The sequence below is a fragment of the Argopecten irradians genome, chromosome 14 (genome assembly GCF_041381155.1).
Source record: "Argopecten irradians isolate NY chromosome 14, Ai_NY, whole genome shotgun sequence".
In the NCBI taxonomy this organism is placed as follows: Eukaryota; Metazoa; Mollusca; class Bivalvia; order Pectinida; family Pectinidae; genus Argopecten; species Argopecten irradians.
The window spans coordinates 7511555-7529863 of record NC_091147.1 but is presented as its reverse complement, the minus strand read 5'-3'; the positions used below and the strand labels follow the sequence as shown (position 1 = coordinate 7529863).

The 18309-nt window shown below is 33.8% G+C and overlaps 2 protein-coding genes across 2 annotated transcripts in view; one reads left to right on the top strand and one right to left on the bottom strand.

Moving 5' to 3' along the window:
- Nucleotides 1-3800: 3800 nt before the first annotated feature.
- On the bottom strand, nucleotides 3801-8398 carry LOC138308236 (uncharacterized). Its single transcript, XM_069249221.1, has 3 exons — nucleotides 8114-8398; nucleotides 7298-7447; nucleotides 3801-6098 (listed from the first exon to the last, which is right to left on the bottom strand). Exons 1-3 carry the CDS (start codon nucleotides 8325-8327, stop codon nucleotides 5761-5763), a joined length of 702 nt encoding a protein of 233 aa, XP_069105322.1. The 5' UTR covers nucleotides 8328-8398; the 3' UTR covers nucleotides 3801-5760.
- Nucleotides 7324-18309, top strand: part of LOC138308237 (A-kinase anchor protein 14-like) — a 36346-nt gene continuing 25360 nt past the window's right edge. Inside the window, exon 1 of the mRNA XM_069249222.1 lies at nucleotides 7324-7454. The gene's annotated coding sequence lies outside the window, so the exon portion shown is untranslated. The remainder of the gene's footprint in view (nucleotides 7455-18309) is intronic.

The window sequence follows — 18309 nt, the reverse complement described above, 5'->3', positions numbered from 1 at the left end:
TGCGGCTATCATGGGAGCCTTTTCTGAATCCGCCCTTGGTAACCATATCTAGGCCGTAAATGTAATACCCCATAAGTAAGTTTGCAAAAGGCGCCACATTGTACTTAAATCGTGACAAGATACAAACTGAAAGTAAAATGATTAATTGATTTTGAAAGGTGGTGTTCAAGCTAATGTTAAAAATCCCATTGAAACTACCCACAGCCCAATTTTCTTGAAACTTTGCATATAGAAAGAACTACTATTTGTCCCTTTAGAATGACAATACTTTTTCTTTTTGTGATTTTAAAAAGTCCCAAAGCGCCGGAATTTTTCGTATTCATTTTCCTTAAAACTACCTGCACAATATGCCAAAATACGTTAGCCTTTGTTGAATATTCTACATTTTTATTCATAAATCATTTAACGGGAAATTTTGTTTGAAATAAATGAAAAGTTTACACTTTTGGGAAAAACCGAAAACGAAAATTGCTCTTTAGCGTCTCATTTCACCCTATTACGTTTTTTTTTACAATTTTACCCGACATTAAAAATAATCTCATGACATATTCTCTCTATACGTAAATTTGTTTCGGAATTAAAATCCGGAAAAACAGTTTTTGAGAGATTCGAAAATAGAGATTGCAAGTATACCTAGCTATACTTTTCCAGTTTATGATTCTAAAGTCCGATGTAAGTGATAATTAGTGTACAGTAATAATTTTTGATGTTATATATCATGGTAACACATTTGAAAATATATTGATTGCCATGGTAACAAAACGGATGCCTCTGATTGGCTGAAATTTGAATAATGTCAGAATTAAATGAAAAATGGTATATATAGGTTACGAGGTATGCTGAATAACATGTTTTCACTTTTAAAATATTGGTTGCCATGGAAACAAAACAGAGGCCTATGATTGGTTGAAATTTAGATATTGTCAGATTTAAGTGAAAATTGATATATATGGGTTATGAAGTATGTTTAATATCATGGTGTCACTTTCAAAAAGATATTTTATCATGGAAACAAAACGGTGGCTTCTGATTGGTTGAGTTCTTTAGATACATGTGTATAAGTGTACATTGGTAAATATGAGTTATGATGTATATCGAATGAGATATGACAGTTTTAAGTATTTTGTTGTTATTGTAACGAACAAAAGGTTCCCTGAATTAGTGAAAAAAAAATTAGTCAATATTAATATTGTAATCTTTATTCGAAAAGCAGATGTAACTTTCCTTTGTAGTCATTTTTAATTCTATTTAAGATTGTTTGTATCTACATAAGAGGGATGGATAATCTTAATGTATATCTTTGAATTTGAGTTGGTGACAAAAATACATTTCTTTCAAATAATTGATTGATTTCTCATATTAAAAAGAAACTATTTGTTTCATCCAATAGCATAAATAGTTATTAGGCTTTTTTGTACAGTTAGGGAAACTACACTATTTTATAGTGTATATGTTAGTTTACAAAAGCTATTACTAATTTTTGTTTTATTATAGTCTGTATCTATGATCATTTTTGCATTTACAGTCATCTAAGGCAAATATTGATTTTGAAGAAAATTCCCCTGGCTAAATTTCAGCCTAAGAAATGTTTTTCCAGGATTTCATTTCCTTTTTTAAAAAGTATGTAATATAAGATTATACCATTATCATGTTTTTAAAACGGATTAAAAGTGTGGACAGAATCGATAACATGCCAAATATTTTGAGCAAACCCAATATCCTCAATTTTTATCATGCTAAAAATTTGGATTGTTCTGCTTGAAAAATCAATTTGTAGTGAAAATAATTAGTAGATGTCATTATAAATGGGTATAAAAGAATGAATTATCTTTTATTAACAAAAAATAATTCAAAAATAAAAATATGTTCAAAAGGTGAACACAAGGGGTCCCCTTGCCACATACCCAGAGTATTGATAGAAAACATCATTTTAGTCCATTTATTTATTAAAAAATACAAAATAGATTAAAAGCACATAGAAAATAATTATGTACTTAGACCTTTAAAGTTGCCATCACTTACTCTCATAAAACATACAGTGTGTGAATATTGATGCTTATAGATGATGTTTCAGATCCATGAAAGCATCAATTTAATTGTTTAATAACTTTGCGAATACGAATTTTACAAATGTCAGTAAATTTCAAAAGTTTAAAACATAGAGAGGCGGAGAAAAATATGTATAACACTTTAAATACTTTTCTATGCCAAAAATACAACAAGTCATAGACCATACAACTTTAATGCAAAATTTGAAAAAAAAAATCGGAGCCTGGTCGGATTTTACAACCCAACCTTTAAATAATTTTGCCAAAAAATGTGGCATTCTTGTCATTCTTACTCAACAAGTTTCGGGTTTTATACCTGACGGAACAACATGCATATACTAAAATTATTATATACATCTACACACAGACGCAAGGATAACACACCTAACACAACGTACGAATAACGTGAATTAAAAAGACCAACCAAATAAGAATTTATGAATATGCATATTAAAAATAAAAACAAAACCAAAGGAAATATTATCAAAATACATTGTACTAACTGCAGATGAGAGATAATTTTCTTTCATACCTACGGGTGTGATACTGGCTGGTCTAGGGCAATACACTCATGTCGCCTGAGGCTGTATTGCACGGCTACCCATGCAATACAGTCAGACTTTATGAAAAAGTAATTGATAAATATTTATATATCATTTAGGTAATTGTAAGCTCAGTCAGGTAAAGAAGTTTTGAACAAGTGTTATAAAAGTCATACTCAGATAAACTGTAAAAATGTAGACAAAAAATGCGGAAGGCAAAGCATATATGCATAAGCAAGGAAAAGCTGTCATTAATGTAATATATAATTATCAATAAGGTATACTGTAATGATATATCATAGAATAATATATTAAGTGAAAATGGCATTAATATATAGTACACAATAATAAAAAATCAAACATTAAAATCCCAAATCGTTCTCTCTTGCCATCATTAAATAACTTCAATAACGTTGATAGCAAAAATACAATAATGATATGTTGATGTAAGCATATACATGAAATAGAACATGCCGACGTCTTTTGATTTTGATTGAAAGTCGCCTAAACTCTACATAATATGATTCATTTTATTTGCATTTTTACATCCACAAACACGGATCGATAATAAATTACAAAGAAAACATTGCATGTATAACATGATGATAATAAAACAAGTACAACTTATTGATTCAACAAGCCCGCTTTCCTCAGTTCAAACGACTTTTTAAGGAAGAGACCCTAACCTTGCGGAAATTGTTGTTCATTAGATGGCGATTACTTTACTAAATTTTCATGGTCAGAATTAATTTTGTATTTAGATAAGAACTTTTTTCAATAGAATTTACTGAACACTTTAGGATGAAATGAGATTTATCCTCTACACTCACTTCATCCTCTACAATATTACAAAATTTACATACCGATGTTGTCGAGGTATATTTTTTGTCCTACCGGCTTCAATTTCTAGGTTATGATTACTGATCCGCCACCAATTAACGATATTCAAAATTTTGCGAAAAAAAGAAGATAATATTCCTCTATATTGTTTTGTTTGAGTTTACTATTATCATTACTGCGATCTAAAAGCTGCATTTTGCTCGAGAAAATAATGTCGAATCTGCAATGTATAGATCTGTTTAATGCATGGACCATTTAATCTGGCTTGTTCTTTCCTACTTAAATTTCATTATTTTCAGAAAATAGATATTTACCGATCACTAGCCAGATCATTGCCTGCACTTTGATGAAGAAATAGACAAGACGTGGATCAAATGAACTAACTTAATAAATATTTCTCTTTATTTTCCCTTTTAACAAGTTGTGTAAAAAAACGTACATCTCATCAAACCTTTAGTATATATTAGCTTTGATATATTCTGGTGTATGTGACGAACACTTGTGCATCAATGAAGTGGCACAATAATGTCATTGTGGCAATATATGGTGTTCTGATGTATGACTTTGGCTGATGGCCATATATGGTATTCTGATGTATGACTTTGGCTGATTGCTCAAATACTGTGTAAATGATAAATGAGTGTAAAATACCGCCATTAACGGTTTGGAACTTATTAACGGAGGGTATTTTCGCAAATCACCAATGTAGTGCTTGAAAGCGAGAATTATCGTGATTTTTGTTTTTGGATTTTGGGGAATTAACTGAAAATTGTTAATCTATGGCCATGTTAGTCAATGACCAAGAAAATGCCCCCGGGTGTTTTCTGTAGTGCGTTTCAATGAGGTGACATACTTTATGCACAATCATCTTTTTCCATTTCCTACGTACTTTCTGAATTCATATTGAACAAAAAAAAAATTGTGAACGTTTACTCCATGCTTTATTCACCTATAATAAGCAATTTTCTTTCTGAACAGGTGCGATGACTCATTATTGTAAGCTAAATTCAAATTCCTATAAGAATTGACATATTTTCCTTTCTGCATATTGCTTCTGTATACCTGGGAAAAACAGATGTCGCGGACCAATCGGAGGCTTGGGGTATGAAGGGGGTTTCCCTTTTCATTACGACTTCCTGGTATTATCATTGGTAGGGATAATTTATGTTACCACCAAACAATAACAACAATGTTAGCTACAGAAATTCACAAATTTCTATAAAACATACGATGAAAACACATATCGCATTTGACTGATAATACTCCTAATTTTGTGTTCCACACATTTCTCAGGTTGTATTATTGTCCAGAACAAGCAGAAGTCACTTGCACTGATAGATCTTTTGACAGGTGTTACCCTGTGGTAGTCTGTATTGAGTTAAATTGCCATAGCGTTGAAGAATTTTATCTAAAATATATGCGAAAATATGTAACAATGCGTATAGAATATGTGAAAATAGAAATGTAATGAAAAATGTATATTTTCAAAAGTTTATGTTAAAAAGATGTCAAAATATGTAAAATGTGAAAATAGAAATGTAATGAAAAATGTATATGTTCAAAATTTATGTTAAAAAGTTATGTAAAACATGTAAAGAAAAAGTTATGTAAAACATGTAAAGAATTCGTGAACATAGGTAAAAAAATGCAATGTTATGTGAAAAGTTTTATTGAATTATTGCATTTATTGAATTTAATTTAAAACAGTCAGTGACTTATTAAGACACAAAAACACAAATACATGTACGATGAATTAAAGATAAACAATACACGAATAACAAATAGAATAAGAAATCAATTAATACAGTAATTTCCGGTTCCATTCGGCTAGTTTTTAACTCCTGTAAGATTCTTGATAGAAAGCTCTATACCCATTCTATACTTCAAACACACTTGGTGAATTATCATTCCAAATGTTTTATCTGAATTGTTAAACATATACTAGACAAAATGAGATCATAAATCACACATATACAGGTTTCCACTGGTCTGAGTTAGCTACAGAGTCAATTGTGTGTTGTTGTTTTTTTACAACAAAGTTCGGCTCCTATTGGCTGGTACAAGTTTTTTAATTTAACTATAACCTTAGAGGTGTCTAACCAGTTAATATCATATCTTTACATCGGCTCTGTGTTTCACCCGGCAACCTATTTATTCCCCACGATACACTTGATTCGTAGGTAGCCCAATGCATGTACATTTATGTTACACACCAATGCATTCATACATACGCATACGGCAACTGACCCTAAAACTCCAGCTGTCCCTTCAGTGGCTTCTTTGTTCAACAGAAGTCCGGAGGGGGACGTAGGGTACATTCCTGTGGCGGTTTAAACTTGTCCTGCTTTGGTGTTTAACGAGTAGACGTGATGGTATGCTGGTGGGGAGATAACTCCTACAGATGACTGTCCATTTCCCATTTCAACTGCCTGAGAATGTCCACTGATCACGATGCCAGTGGGTGGTGCCTCGACCACAGGGAGACGTCTGGCAATAATTGTAATAACGATGGCAGAAACGAAAAGGACTGCACCAATTACACAGCCTATATAGAAGGAGTACCCGGGAGAGAGCGAAATGGATGATAGCGAGCGCGTGGTCGAAAGTTTATCATTAGCAGCCACCAGCGATATAAAGATCCAAATTACTGAAGCAATGAGACATCCAGCTGAAATTATAATAAAACATTACATAAATTACCTAACATTTGGATTTCTGTTGTAAAGCGATTTGCTATTGTTTAATTATGTTTTGTACATCATATAATTCTACAGAACATACATTTTAATCGCACATATTAAAGCTGCCATCTCATGAGAAACGTAGTATTTTCTTTTCTCGATTTTACTTGTTGATGTCCGTTACTTCCTGAAATCAAAATTATCATTTTTGTTCTACGATATACGATCACAAAACGCTTAAAATGCTTTAAAGACTCTAGTGGTATATTATACGCGGATATAAACTTATAATAATGATTTTTTTATATTTGGTTATGGTGATATAATCATTGCCAAAGTCGGCGTCTCATTACTGTTCTAGGTTGACGGAAAATGCCGTTCTCAAAAACCATTTAGGTCAACAAAGACAATCTGAAAGACTATGTTCTGGATGTTTCCCTGATCGATACCGTAAGAAATGTATGCACGAAAGCATTGTATATGATATAATTAATCAATACTCGGTGATTAGGCCTATATATATACATGTATATATCAATCTGGAAACGCTACTGTTTTATTGCTTTATTCATTTTTTTAATTAATGAATTATTCTTTTATTTGCATTGCTCATCTTTTTATATGTACATGTAAATAATTCAGATTCCTCAAAACAGAAAAAAGATGTGTGCTATCATTTATGTCTTTCAAAATTGAAGTCGAAATCAAACAGACACTCATGCCAACCAAAACCATTGTCCTCCAACACATATGGGCAAAATGTGTCAATATTTTTATATGTATTGTATCTTTGATTATTTAAGAGTTACCTGATCATTCGGAGAAGTGTTGGTATTTTCAAAACCATTTTGTGAGAATAACGTTAAACTAGGAAAAGCGACGTAAATTCTGCTCACAAAATGATGATGGTTTAATCTATACCTATCCGCAATGGAGATATGCAACTTAGAAATATCCGTACATTGAAGTCTAGTAGTCTAATAGTTGGTTCTTACAGATCAAAGAATAGGTTTAAGCAATATACAGTTAAAAATGATACGGAAAACAATTTGACTCATCATTGATATACGAAATAGAGTTTTACGTCCATTTACAATGTTCAGTAAAACTCCAGTATTTTGTATTTCCTGATACACCTATCTGGAATAGCGTTAATAGAAACTGGAACTAGAAATCAAGTATTTACCCGATATGAACCACATTGTAGCTTGTCTTTGCAGAAACGGACGCTCTGGACGAGGCGTAGAGGAACATGCTTGGACAACACAAAAAATGATGAAGAGACAGTTACAGAAACATCCAATGACATTTAGTCCCACAAATCCGAAGTAGCTGACTGAAAGGTAAAACATATTTTTTTAAGATTAGCATATGTTAAAGAGTAACTCCTATCCGTTTTTAATTACTATTTTCATCCAGCCCGAACCTGTGTATAAGTGAATATGTCTTTCTTTACATTATCTTATAATATACATTCATTTAATTGATTAAAGAAATATTCATAACACACAAAAATGAAAATAATATCACTTTGTCTAAAAGAAAGACGATACACATTTGTGCGACATGAATAAGCTCGCAATGCTAACGTTTCTTACATGATCCTTGTATGTTCAATTTATTTGATTTTTAATTTTAAATTATTGCAATCATAAATATATTATAATCTACAACTTGCTTTTTATTGAAGAAAAATAAGAAAATTGATTTGTTTACAACTATTTATTTACATCATTGAACTTTAGGTTATTGATAGCAACAAAAATATCGCTGCACTTGAATATTATTAAAAGCCATCAATTACAAAATGGCGACAGCAATTATTCCTGTTACAGCAATTTAATAAGCTTGTGTTTCAGTATGTATTATTTATTTTAATTGACTCATTTACAAATTCCGAATAAGCTATTAAAACGTTTAAACGTATTCTATGAGGATACAGTAAAATTAATATTTGCGACTTAATTATGTCACCAAATTACCTGTATATATATATACTTACATGGCGGTGTCGAGCCTTTAAACATCATCTCTCCATACGCTATACATACTTCCCCTAAGTTTGTATATACACACACCGTAAATAGACCGACTCGTGCGATCAGTTTCCCTTCAGAAACCATAACAAACCAGTAAGTGGTGGCGATAGATACTATCTGTAGAATGAGGAGTACTGAGGCTAATACACTGCTGACAATAGTAACTTTGGATGCCATGGTTAGTGTCTGTTAATTCTTTAATATCATTAAAACTAATACAGCCGTTTAGATCGGGCTATAATTTATACTCTGTAAAGTTGCGCAATTCACACCAAAAAATTCCTAACACTCTATATGACGTAAGTTAATCCTAAAAAATTCCCAACGAAAATGACGTCATGTAAACAAATTTTTTTCGTTTCCAGGAATCCACCAAAATAGAATTAACTACATGGATAAAGATAGAACAAATAAAAGGAGGATTTTCATACCGTTTTTTTAATATATCATCGATCATTCATGTAAAACGACCCCTACAGTCGATCACAATGACGTTTATAATTTCACATATAAAATAATTAGTTGTTCTTAAAGAGTGATAGACTGTCTGACAAAAATGGCTGATGACTTTTGTTATTTTTATTGGAATAATGCACTTTGCTACCAGTAATTCACCTATTTTATTTTACCTTAATGTCAATCACTTTGAAATGCAATCTTATCAGATAATAGTCTATAAACCTTCAGACCAAAACTTTATTTTTACTCATGTATGCAAATGATTCAAGCTGGAAAATGACCTCAATAGTATTAGTTATCTTGGAATACTAATGAAGTAAAATGGAAAACTCTGAATGACATGGTTAAAAAGGGCAGCAAATAGACAAATATTACATTGATTAAATAGACAAATAGACAAATATTACATTGATTAAATAGACAAATAGACAAATATTACATTGATTAAATAGACAAATAGACAAATATTACATTGATTAAATAGACAAATAGACAAATATTACATTGATTAAATAGACAAATATTACATTGATTAAATAGACAAATAGACAAATATTACATTGATTAAATAGACAAATAGACAAATATTACATTGATTAAATAGACAAATAGACAAATATTACATTGATTAAATAGACAAATAGACAAATATTACATTGATTAAATAGACAAATAGACAAATATTACATTGATTAAATAGACAAATAGACAAATATTACATTGATTAAATGTTTAGTATGGCTTTGGGATTTATATGGATTAATTTGTGATCTAAATGTTCATTTTTTAGATATATTTGTGGGAATATCTGTTTGTATCCATATCTATTTAAACCAGTAAGTTCAAATTATATTAGAATTAGATTAACTAAGTAACAAAACGGACGATTTAATAAAACTGATCATTGTAAATAAGATTTGTACATTTTGCGCGGTGTCGATATTAAAAACGAGTTTCATTTCATTTTAATATGTATTTTTGCGTAGGTACATGTATCAGAAAACATCTGATAAAGTCATATTATTATAACAAACGTTGTATATAAGTATTGCTAACAATGAGAAACCACATGTATTAAATAATTGACAAATATTGGTAAATAAGATGTAACAAAAGACGAGATAACAGGTTTTTATTTTTGGAATCACTCTCTACATTAGCGTTAATTATGGAATCAGTATCTACATTAGCGCTATATGGTCGTGTAATGTGTGTCTGTGTGCATACTTAAGTCGGACAATAACAGAAAAGTCGGTGAGGATTGGTATTCACTGGACCATGGCGTCGTTAACACATTTCTATGTAGAGGGATTAGATCATCCCCAGGCATGGTTTCCAGGTAGTTGATATACTTTACAGGTTTTAGTTTTAATGTACAATTTACAAACCCTTTATTTAAAAATGTTAACATCAAAATTGAATAAAATGTCATTCAAAATTTATTCCGTGCACATTGTGTATAATCTCTATTATCATATAATTGATATGTTTTATATTGCCCTGGGCGGAGAAATATTGACCGCAATATCGTAGTTAATTGCCATTGATAAACACCACACTTTCTATCAGTTACTTGGAAAGAGAGCCACATATCACTGCTAGTCTGCATTGATTTATTAAGAGGATATAATTATTTCGTTAAATGTACTAACTTTGTATTTTACAAACCAGAATCATGTAGTATATAGTGGATCGTACATAAGTGGCTATGCACTAAGAAGTTTATTAAACGAGTTCATAATTTGATATAGAACTATCAATTATAATAACGAATGTAATCAATTTCATATTACATATCATACAGTATAGGTCATATTTATCATATAACTAGTATTTATGGAACTATAAATGAAACTTTTAATTTCGTTTCGTTATAAGAGTGGAGAAATCAGGCTCGGATTTAACATTCCAATCCACCGAGACAATTGCGTGACATATCTTTATTATAACGTCATTAGTAACTGTGACGTCATAATGATTTATTACACGTGTGTCGTACGATGTTTATCACATGGACGTATGATATGACTAAATGGTATATAAGCTGTATCAAGAAGATTTAGCGCACACATTTTATCATCATTTCCATATATAATAAAACAAACAAACAAACCATTAAACCATTATTGAATGTGGTGTTCTGGGTAATGTTAAAAATCCCATAGAACCTACCCACAGCACAAGCGTGTTTTAATTTTACATATCGTTCGTACTGTTGTACCTCTAAAATAACTATATTTTCTTTTGTGATTTTAAAAGGTCAACAGGGTCTTAAATCGCCATGTTCATTTTCATTAAAACTACCTTTACGAGCAAGCTAAAATTGCCATCCTTTAAAAAATATTCTATGTTTTTTTTATTCTTAATTCTTTTTAGTAGATTGTAAATTAGAAATAACAGAAAATTAAAAAAAAACATTGCTCTTTGTCATCTCATTTAAACCTTTACTGACAGTTATTTGTCTGCTTGTAATTTCTTTTCATGGGTAGCCGGTTTTCCAGGTTCACATGTATAGTATACAAGGTTTAGTTCTCGTGTAACAGTTAACTGTTTTGCTACATTGTACAACATTGACTGGAATATAGGCTGTCACATGAGTTAGTAAGAACCCATGTTCTTATTATTCAAAACTATATATGCTTTGTTTGTTTGTTTGTTTGACTCAATTAACGTCCTATTAACAGCTATGGTCATGTAAGGACGGCCTCCCATATATGCAGTGTGTTGCGTGTATGTTGTGCGAGGTGCGTGTTTTAGGAGACTGCGGTATATTCATGTTGTGTCTTATTGTATAGTGGAACTTTTGCCCTTTTTATAGTGCTATATCACTGAAGCATGCCGCCAAAGACACCAAGCAACACACCCCACCCGGTCACATTATACTGACAACGGGCGAACCAGTCGCCCCACTCCCTGTATATATATGCTGAGCGCTAAGCAGGAGCAGAAACTACCACTTTTATAGACTTTGGTGTGTCGCGGCCAGGGGACAGAACCCAGAGTCTTCCTCACAGGGGCGAACGCTCAACTCAAGACCAAAAGTGAGGCGGTGCCAAAAGAGGCATTAGGAAAGATGAAGTCAGTTAGGAAGAAGAGAAAAGATAAGATCCTAAATTTAGTCGCCTTTTACGATCATGCAATAGGGGCAGCAGGTAAACTCTAACGCCCTACCTGCAGGGCAGCATAAGGATGTTGCTAGAATACATTGTATCACTACAGTGCTAATGTTGTACTTTGTTCTGATATGCGACGTTAAATACAATTACTTGAATTTTATTACTTTGTTAAGTTTTACCTACGAAAATGGCTGCCATCTTGAAGAACAACCGGAAGTAGACACATTTTGCGATGGCTCCCGATTTTAGTATTAGTTTGGTAGTCTTGGCCATTATCGCGTCAAGTTTCATGTAATTATTAAGACGAACAGCATATTATTTCATTACTTTGTTCAGTTTTACCTATGAAAATGGCGGCCATCTTAAAAAAACAACCGGAAGTAAGCACATTTTGCGATGGCTTCCGATTTTATTCTTATTTTGGTAGTCTTGGCTACTACTCTGCCAAGTTTCAGGCTTTTATTAAAACGATTAGTATGTTATTTCATTACTTTTCTTAGTTTCCCTATGGAAATGGCGGCCATCTTGAAAAAAAACCCACGGAAGTAGGCACATTTGGCAATGGTTCCCGATTTCGATATTATATTTGTAGACTTCGCTTCTAACATGTCGAGTTTCATGTTTTTATTGATATGTGCAGTATGTTATTTCATTACTTTCTTTAATTTTACCTACGAAAATGACGGCCATCTTGGAATTACCAGAAGTGGGTAATTTTTTCAATGGCTCCCGCTTTTAATATCATTTTTGTAGTCTTCGCTACTAACATGCCAAGTTTCATGTTATTATTAAGACGTAAAGCATATTATTTCATTACTTTGTTAAGTTTTACCAATGAAAATGGCGGCCATCTTGAAAAAACGGAAGTAGATACACTTTGCTATGGCTCCCGGTTTAAATATTGTTTTGGTAGTCAACGCTACTCGCATGCCAAATTTCATTTAGTTTCTTGCTTGTATAAAAAATGCATGAATTTTCGCTCTACTAACAAGGGCGAGAGTCAATAGAAGTGACGTAAAACCACAGAAACGATTATTTTCGATCGCCGATAATCCATTCGCGTACGCGTGCATGTGCAACTAGACAAAACAGTTGCGCTCCTGAGCACGAACTGCGATCATTCCGACATACGAACAGCATTGTCATAATATACCGACATAACGCATAACGTTGGAGTATCCTCTATTCGTTTGGTACCAAATAGAAGGACAGTTTTCCCTTTGATATAGAGCCGGGGAATCCAGCTTATTGATTGGTAGAGAGAGTCTGCAAAGAAAGAAGGAATGAAGCGCTACATAACAAACAATTATACGTGTAAACCAAAACCTTTATTTAGCCAACTGAAATGCAAATATGAATTATTTACTGTTCTGTAATAAACCTTGGTAATGTCTCAATGTATTTAAAACTAATCAAAGAAGTCAGATGAAACGTGATAAAAGACAAAACCGTAATTTTCATTTTAAAATAAACTTTGAGACTTAAAACTTCATTGAGTCTTGTTCTGGGCTCGATCGAATCACAACGAATTTTTTTAGGATTCAAACTGGATCAATAAAATTGAATACAAAAAAAACATTTGGTGACAGCGGGGTATGCATGGAGAGAGCGAGGAAAACGACTTTAATTATAGTGCGTCGATTTCTTCATTGACAACCCTACGAGTTACCCCCTTTCCGAAAACGTTAACCAGACGTTGGATAACGTTAGGCAAACGTTAGGTGATATATTTTCTACGTGTTCATGTGTATGCAAATGAGCTGTACCACTTGTATGTAACACATTTTATTGTATAAGAGAAATCACACACCTGGTGGGTAGGGTGGGATTATCAGGGACACTGACTACTGTGAAAATGTACAATGTGTTGTGCTCTGTTACTGAATACTCCCAACCTCTCACGCATAATCCCCTTTCATGGCCAATCAGGATTATACATGACCTTGAAAGGGGCTAGACATGTGCAGTCGACCATGGTAACAAATATATGCTGTTAGAGTTGAGAGATCATCATTACTCACCTTAGGTCAAGCAATAGACTGGTTAACAATTTCTAACAAGACATTTTTAAAAAGACAATACAATAAGGAAATCACATTTATTTATTGTTAAATGAACGTAAAAAACTGCATTAATTAATGTTTCAATTAATTGTCATATTCATTATAGCTGAAAAGCAACTTCAAAGTATTGTAAGGAAAAGTTTGAGCTCCTCAGGATGTAATAAAACACTTATTACTCCAAAGCCATATAAAATTACAGTCTATTACCGAATTCGACCCAATAAGCGCCATTCCACTTTTTACAGCCTCAATTTCACTTTACTTGACTTAAATACTTACCCATGTAGGATTTATCTGTTTGATTTATGCTGTAAATTGATTAATGGCTTACTATGAGTTATAATTTTTATTAAATGCTAGTCCAAATTTGGTCCTATCAAGGCTCCCTTCCTTTTTAATTGCCCTGGGCAGTTATTGGTTCAAATACGGTATTATTATTTTACCTTATAAATCTGATACAGATTTAAATTAGTTTAAAACACTTTCGATAGTCATTTATGTAACATTAGAAGTGGCCTAGTAATTGGTATCCCGAGTAGTGTATCCCCCTGTCAGTCTTGTATTGTAGTGTTTCACGTTGATATTTAGACAATAATTCTTTATCCAGATACCTTTGTACAATCAAACACCGCCTATCATCGGCATGTACAGTGGATATCGAGGTTTTTAACTAGTATATCAAATTAGTAATTGCCTGTCATTTCCCATAGTCAAACTTCAAACTTTATTAGTCTCTTTACAAAATATATTGTGTAGAGAAACATATTTACAACAGTCAAGAAATGCAACATAGAAGGAGGACAAATTACAAGTATAAGACTTTTTTAAGCTGTGGCTTTGAAGTTGTGCGTCGCTTTCTTCATAGTCTTCAAAGAAAATTTGTGCAGACCTGTGATTGGTTCAGATTTGTTCCCCTGAGCTGCCTTCAGTTTTACTATGAGACAACCCAGAGGTGTAGGGATCGTATAAGTGACCGGAACCCCTGGAATATCGAGGATGATCATTTCTTGGTTTCGGTGTTTCAAAAAAAAAAAAAAAAACGTTCAATTTCGCTAAAGGTATATAACCTGTTACATTTAAAGGTGTCACTGTTATAACATAATAATTTTACAACATGTATCGTGTACTTTGTGAGATGTTGAAATAGGAAATTGGCCTCATTACAAATATTTGACCTGGCTGATGTTCATCATTTTTAATTTAACAATATGCACAGCATATGTTTGACTGACTTGTGGATGACGTTTTCAATATCTAATTTACTCGGATTGTGGACGGCGTATAACTAACATTGTGATCGTGTTATATAGCAGGTCATATTTTGTAGGTGTACAGAGTATAGTAAATATAGAATTCCAAAACACATTTTATGTTAGTTCGTTCTACGGAATTCCCTTTTCAGCAATAAATATTATACTGTAAGAAGAAACCTTGACGACCTGTATTTCTCAACTGGTTTACAGCACACTGACCTGGCACGAAATTTTTTAACCAACAGTATACATAAATATATATATTATAGTATCAAGGATACTATATTATGTATATATGTATACTGTTAGTTTTAAAAAAATCGTGCCAGGTCCCTGAGGTTTACAGTAACGTTATGCGTAAGTACAGTGATCTCAAGGAATTTAATATCATCATACTCCAGGGGTTACAATCACTATACCGTTATATTCAACCTCCTTGATACTCCAGGGGTTACAATCACTATACCTTATATATCCAACCTCCTCGATACTCCAGGGGTTACAATCACTACACCGTCATATCCAACCTCCTCGATACTCCAGGGGTTACAATCACTATACCGTAACATCCAACCTCCTCGATATTACAGGGGTTACAATCACTATACTGTCATATCCAACCTCCTCAATACTCCAGGGGTTACTATCACTGTTGTTTATAATATCCACCCCTATTCCTCGATATTCCAGGGGTTACAATCACTGCTGTTATATCCTAGATACTCCAGGGTTACTACGTTACTATATGCCCTCGATACTCCAGGGGTTACTATCACTGTCACTATATGCCCTCGATACTCCAGGGGTTACTATCACTGTCACTATATGCCCTCGATACTCCAGGGGTTACTATCACTGTCACTATATGCCCTCGATACTCCAGGGGTTACTATCACTGTCACTATATGCCCTCGACACTCCAGGGGTTACTATCACTGTCACTATATGCCCTCGATACTCCAGGGTTACTATCACTGCCGTTATATCCTAGATACTCCAGGGTTACTACGTCACTATATGCCCTCGATACTCCAGGGTTACTATCACTGTCACTATATGCCCTCGATACTCCAGGGGTTACTATCACTGTCACTATATGCCCTCGATACTCCAGGGGTTACTATCACTGTCACTATATGCCCTCGATACTCCAGGGTTACTATCACTGTCACTATATGCCATCGATACTCCAGGGGTTACTATCACTGTCACTATATGCCCTCGATACTCCAGGGTTACTATCACTGTCACTATATGCCCTCAATACTCCAGGGTTACTATCACTGTCACTATATGCCCTCGATACTCCAGGGGTTACTATCACTGTCACTATATGCCCTCGATACTCCAAGGGTTACTATCACTGTCACTATATGCCCTCGATACTCCAGGGTTACTACGTCACTATATGCCCTCGATACTCCAGGGGTTACTATCACTGTCACTATATGCCCTCGATACTCCAGGGGTTACTATCACTGTCACTATATGCCCTCGATACTCCAGGGTTACTACGTCACTATATGCCCTAGATATTCCAGGGGTTACAATCACTGCCGTTATATCATAGATACTCCAGGGTAACTACGTCACTATATACCCTCGATACTCCAGGGTTACTACGTCACTGTCACTATATGCCCTCGATACTCCAGGGTTACTATCACTGTCACTATATGCCCTCGATACTCCAGGGGTTACTATCACTGTCACTATATGCCCTCGATACTCCAGGGTTACTACGTCACTATATGCCCTCGATACTCCAGGGGTTACTATCACTGTTGTAATATATCCTCGATATTCCAGGGGTTACTATCACTGCCGTTATATCCTAGATACTCCAGGGTTATTATCACTGTCACTATATGCCCTCCATACTCCAGGGTTACTATCCGATGGATATAATATAGATATCATGACAGTAACCACCGGAGTGTCAAGGATAGCCCCTGGGAGGCCAGAGCCAAGATTTACACAAATTATGTTCCTCTTTCCCAAAGGCATCCTGGAATCTCAGGGGTTACATACTCTCATCATATCATCCATCTCTGGACTATGTCATAGCATAGCCGTGTGTACGACACCAGATGAGACAGGTACATTGGGTCCTTTATTGTACATCACAGTAATCACGGTATACTGTATGGCTTTCAAGCTGGGCGTTACTCTCAGTAAATCTGAGGAAAGGAAGTCTATGTTGGCCCGTGAATAGTCAGTTTTATGTCTCCTGAAATATGTTTTCTCTATTCATATAATCACCAAATGACTCGAGTATTTAAATGTTTTTGAGTTTGAAGTGCTATCGAGGATAGCATCAAAGAAGTTTCTAGCAAATATGGTTACAATCCATGTGTGACTTACTGTAATTTAAAGGAAATGTTATAATATAATAATATAAACTTTATTTATTTTACATCGATTACGAAACAAGTTATACAGCTTATGTAAATCACTCTCGATGGCCCGCATGTAAGCGCACGAGGGATCTTAGTGTGGGAGGAAAACAAAGTGCCCAGAGAAAACCCACGTGATCGGGCAGGTGACCCCTAACCTTTTCACGACCGTGCCGGGGATTGAACCCCAGCTGGCTAGGTGAAAGGCGAGTGGCTTAACCACTACACCACCCGATTACTCTACCTGGGTATAACTCATCAGGTCCGTCTGTCAAAAGGAAATGTTGGCAGACGGACCTGGTGAGTTACATTAATTAATTAGACATGAAATTTAAGTATTATAAGACTTGCAAGATCTTCTTCCAAACCTTTATTTAATTATATTTGTATATTTATTTGTTTTACTTAAAAGTGTGAATTTCATCTTTTTATTTATCTTTTCTTTCATACCACACATGTTCAAATATTCTGATGAAATATTTTGTACTCATACGAGAAAACATTACATAAGACTCTGAATTCAGTTTTTATTGTTACATGAAACAGATACAGCACATTTAAAAATTCACAACATATAATTTTAATGTATCACAAATGTTTAGGCAATATGTAAAACAATCCATACACAATGGTATGTACTGTTCATAAGGGGATGATTGGTGGTTCACATCAGCTGTCAATCCAATAGCCCGGGTACACATGTAGTAATACATATTATCATTATGCATTTAACATTGTGTATGTTGGTAATTACTCTGACATTGAGTAGGTACACGTGTGAGTGTAAGAGCACAATGCATGGCTAAATACTGCATGGTGATCAGTCAATAGTGCACTTGGCCTGCAGATTTTCTGTAAGTCATACTGTGTGT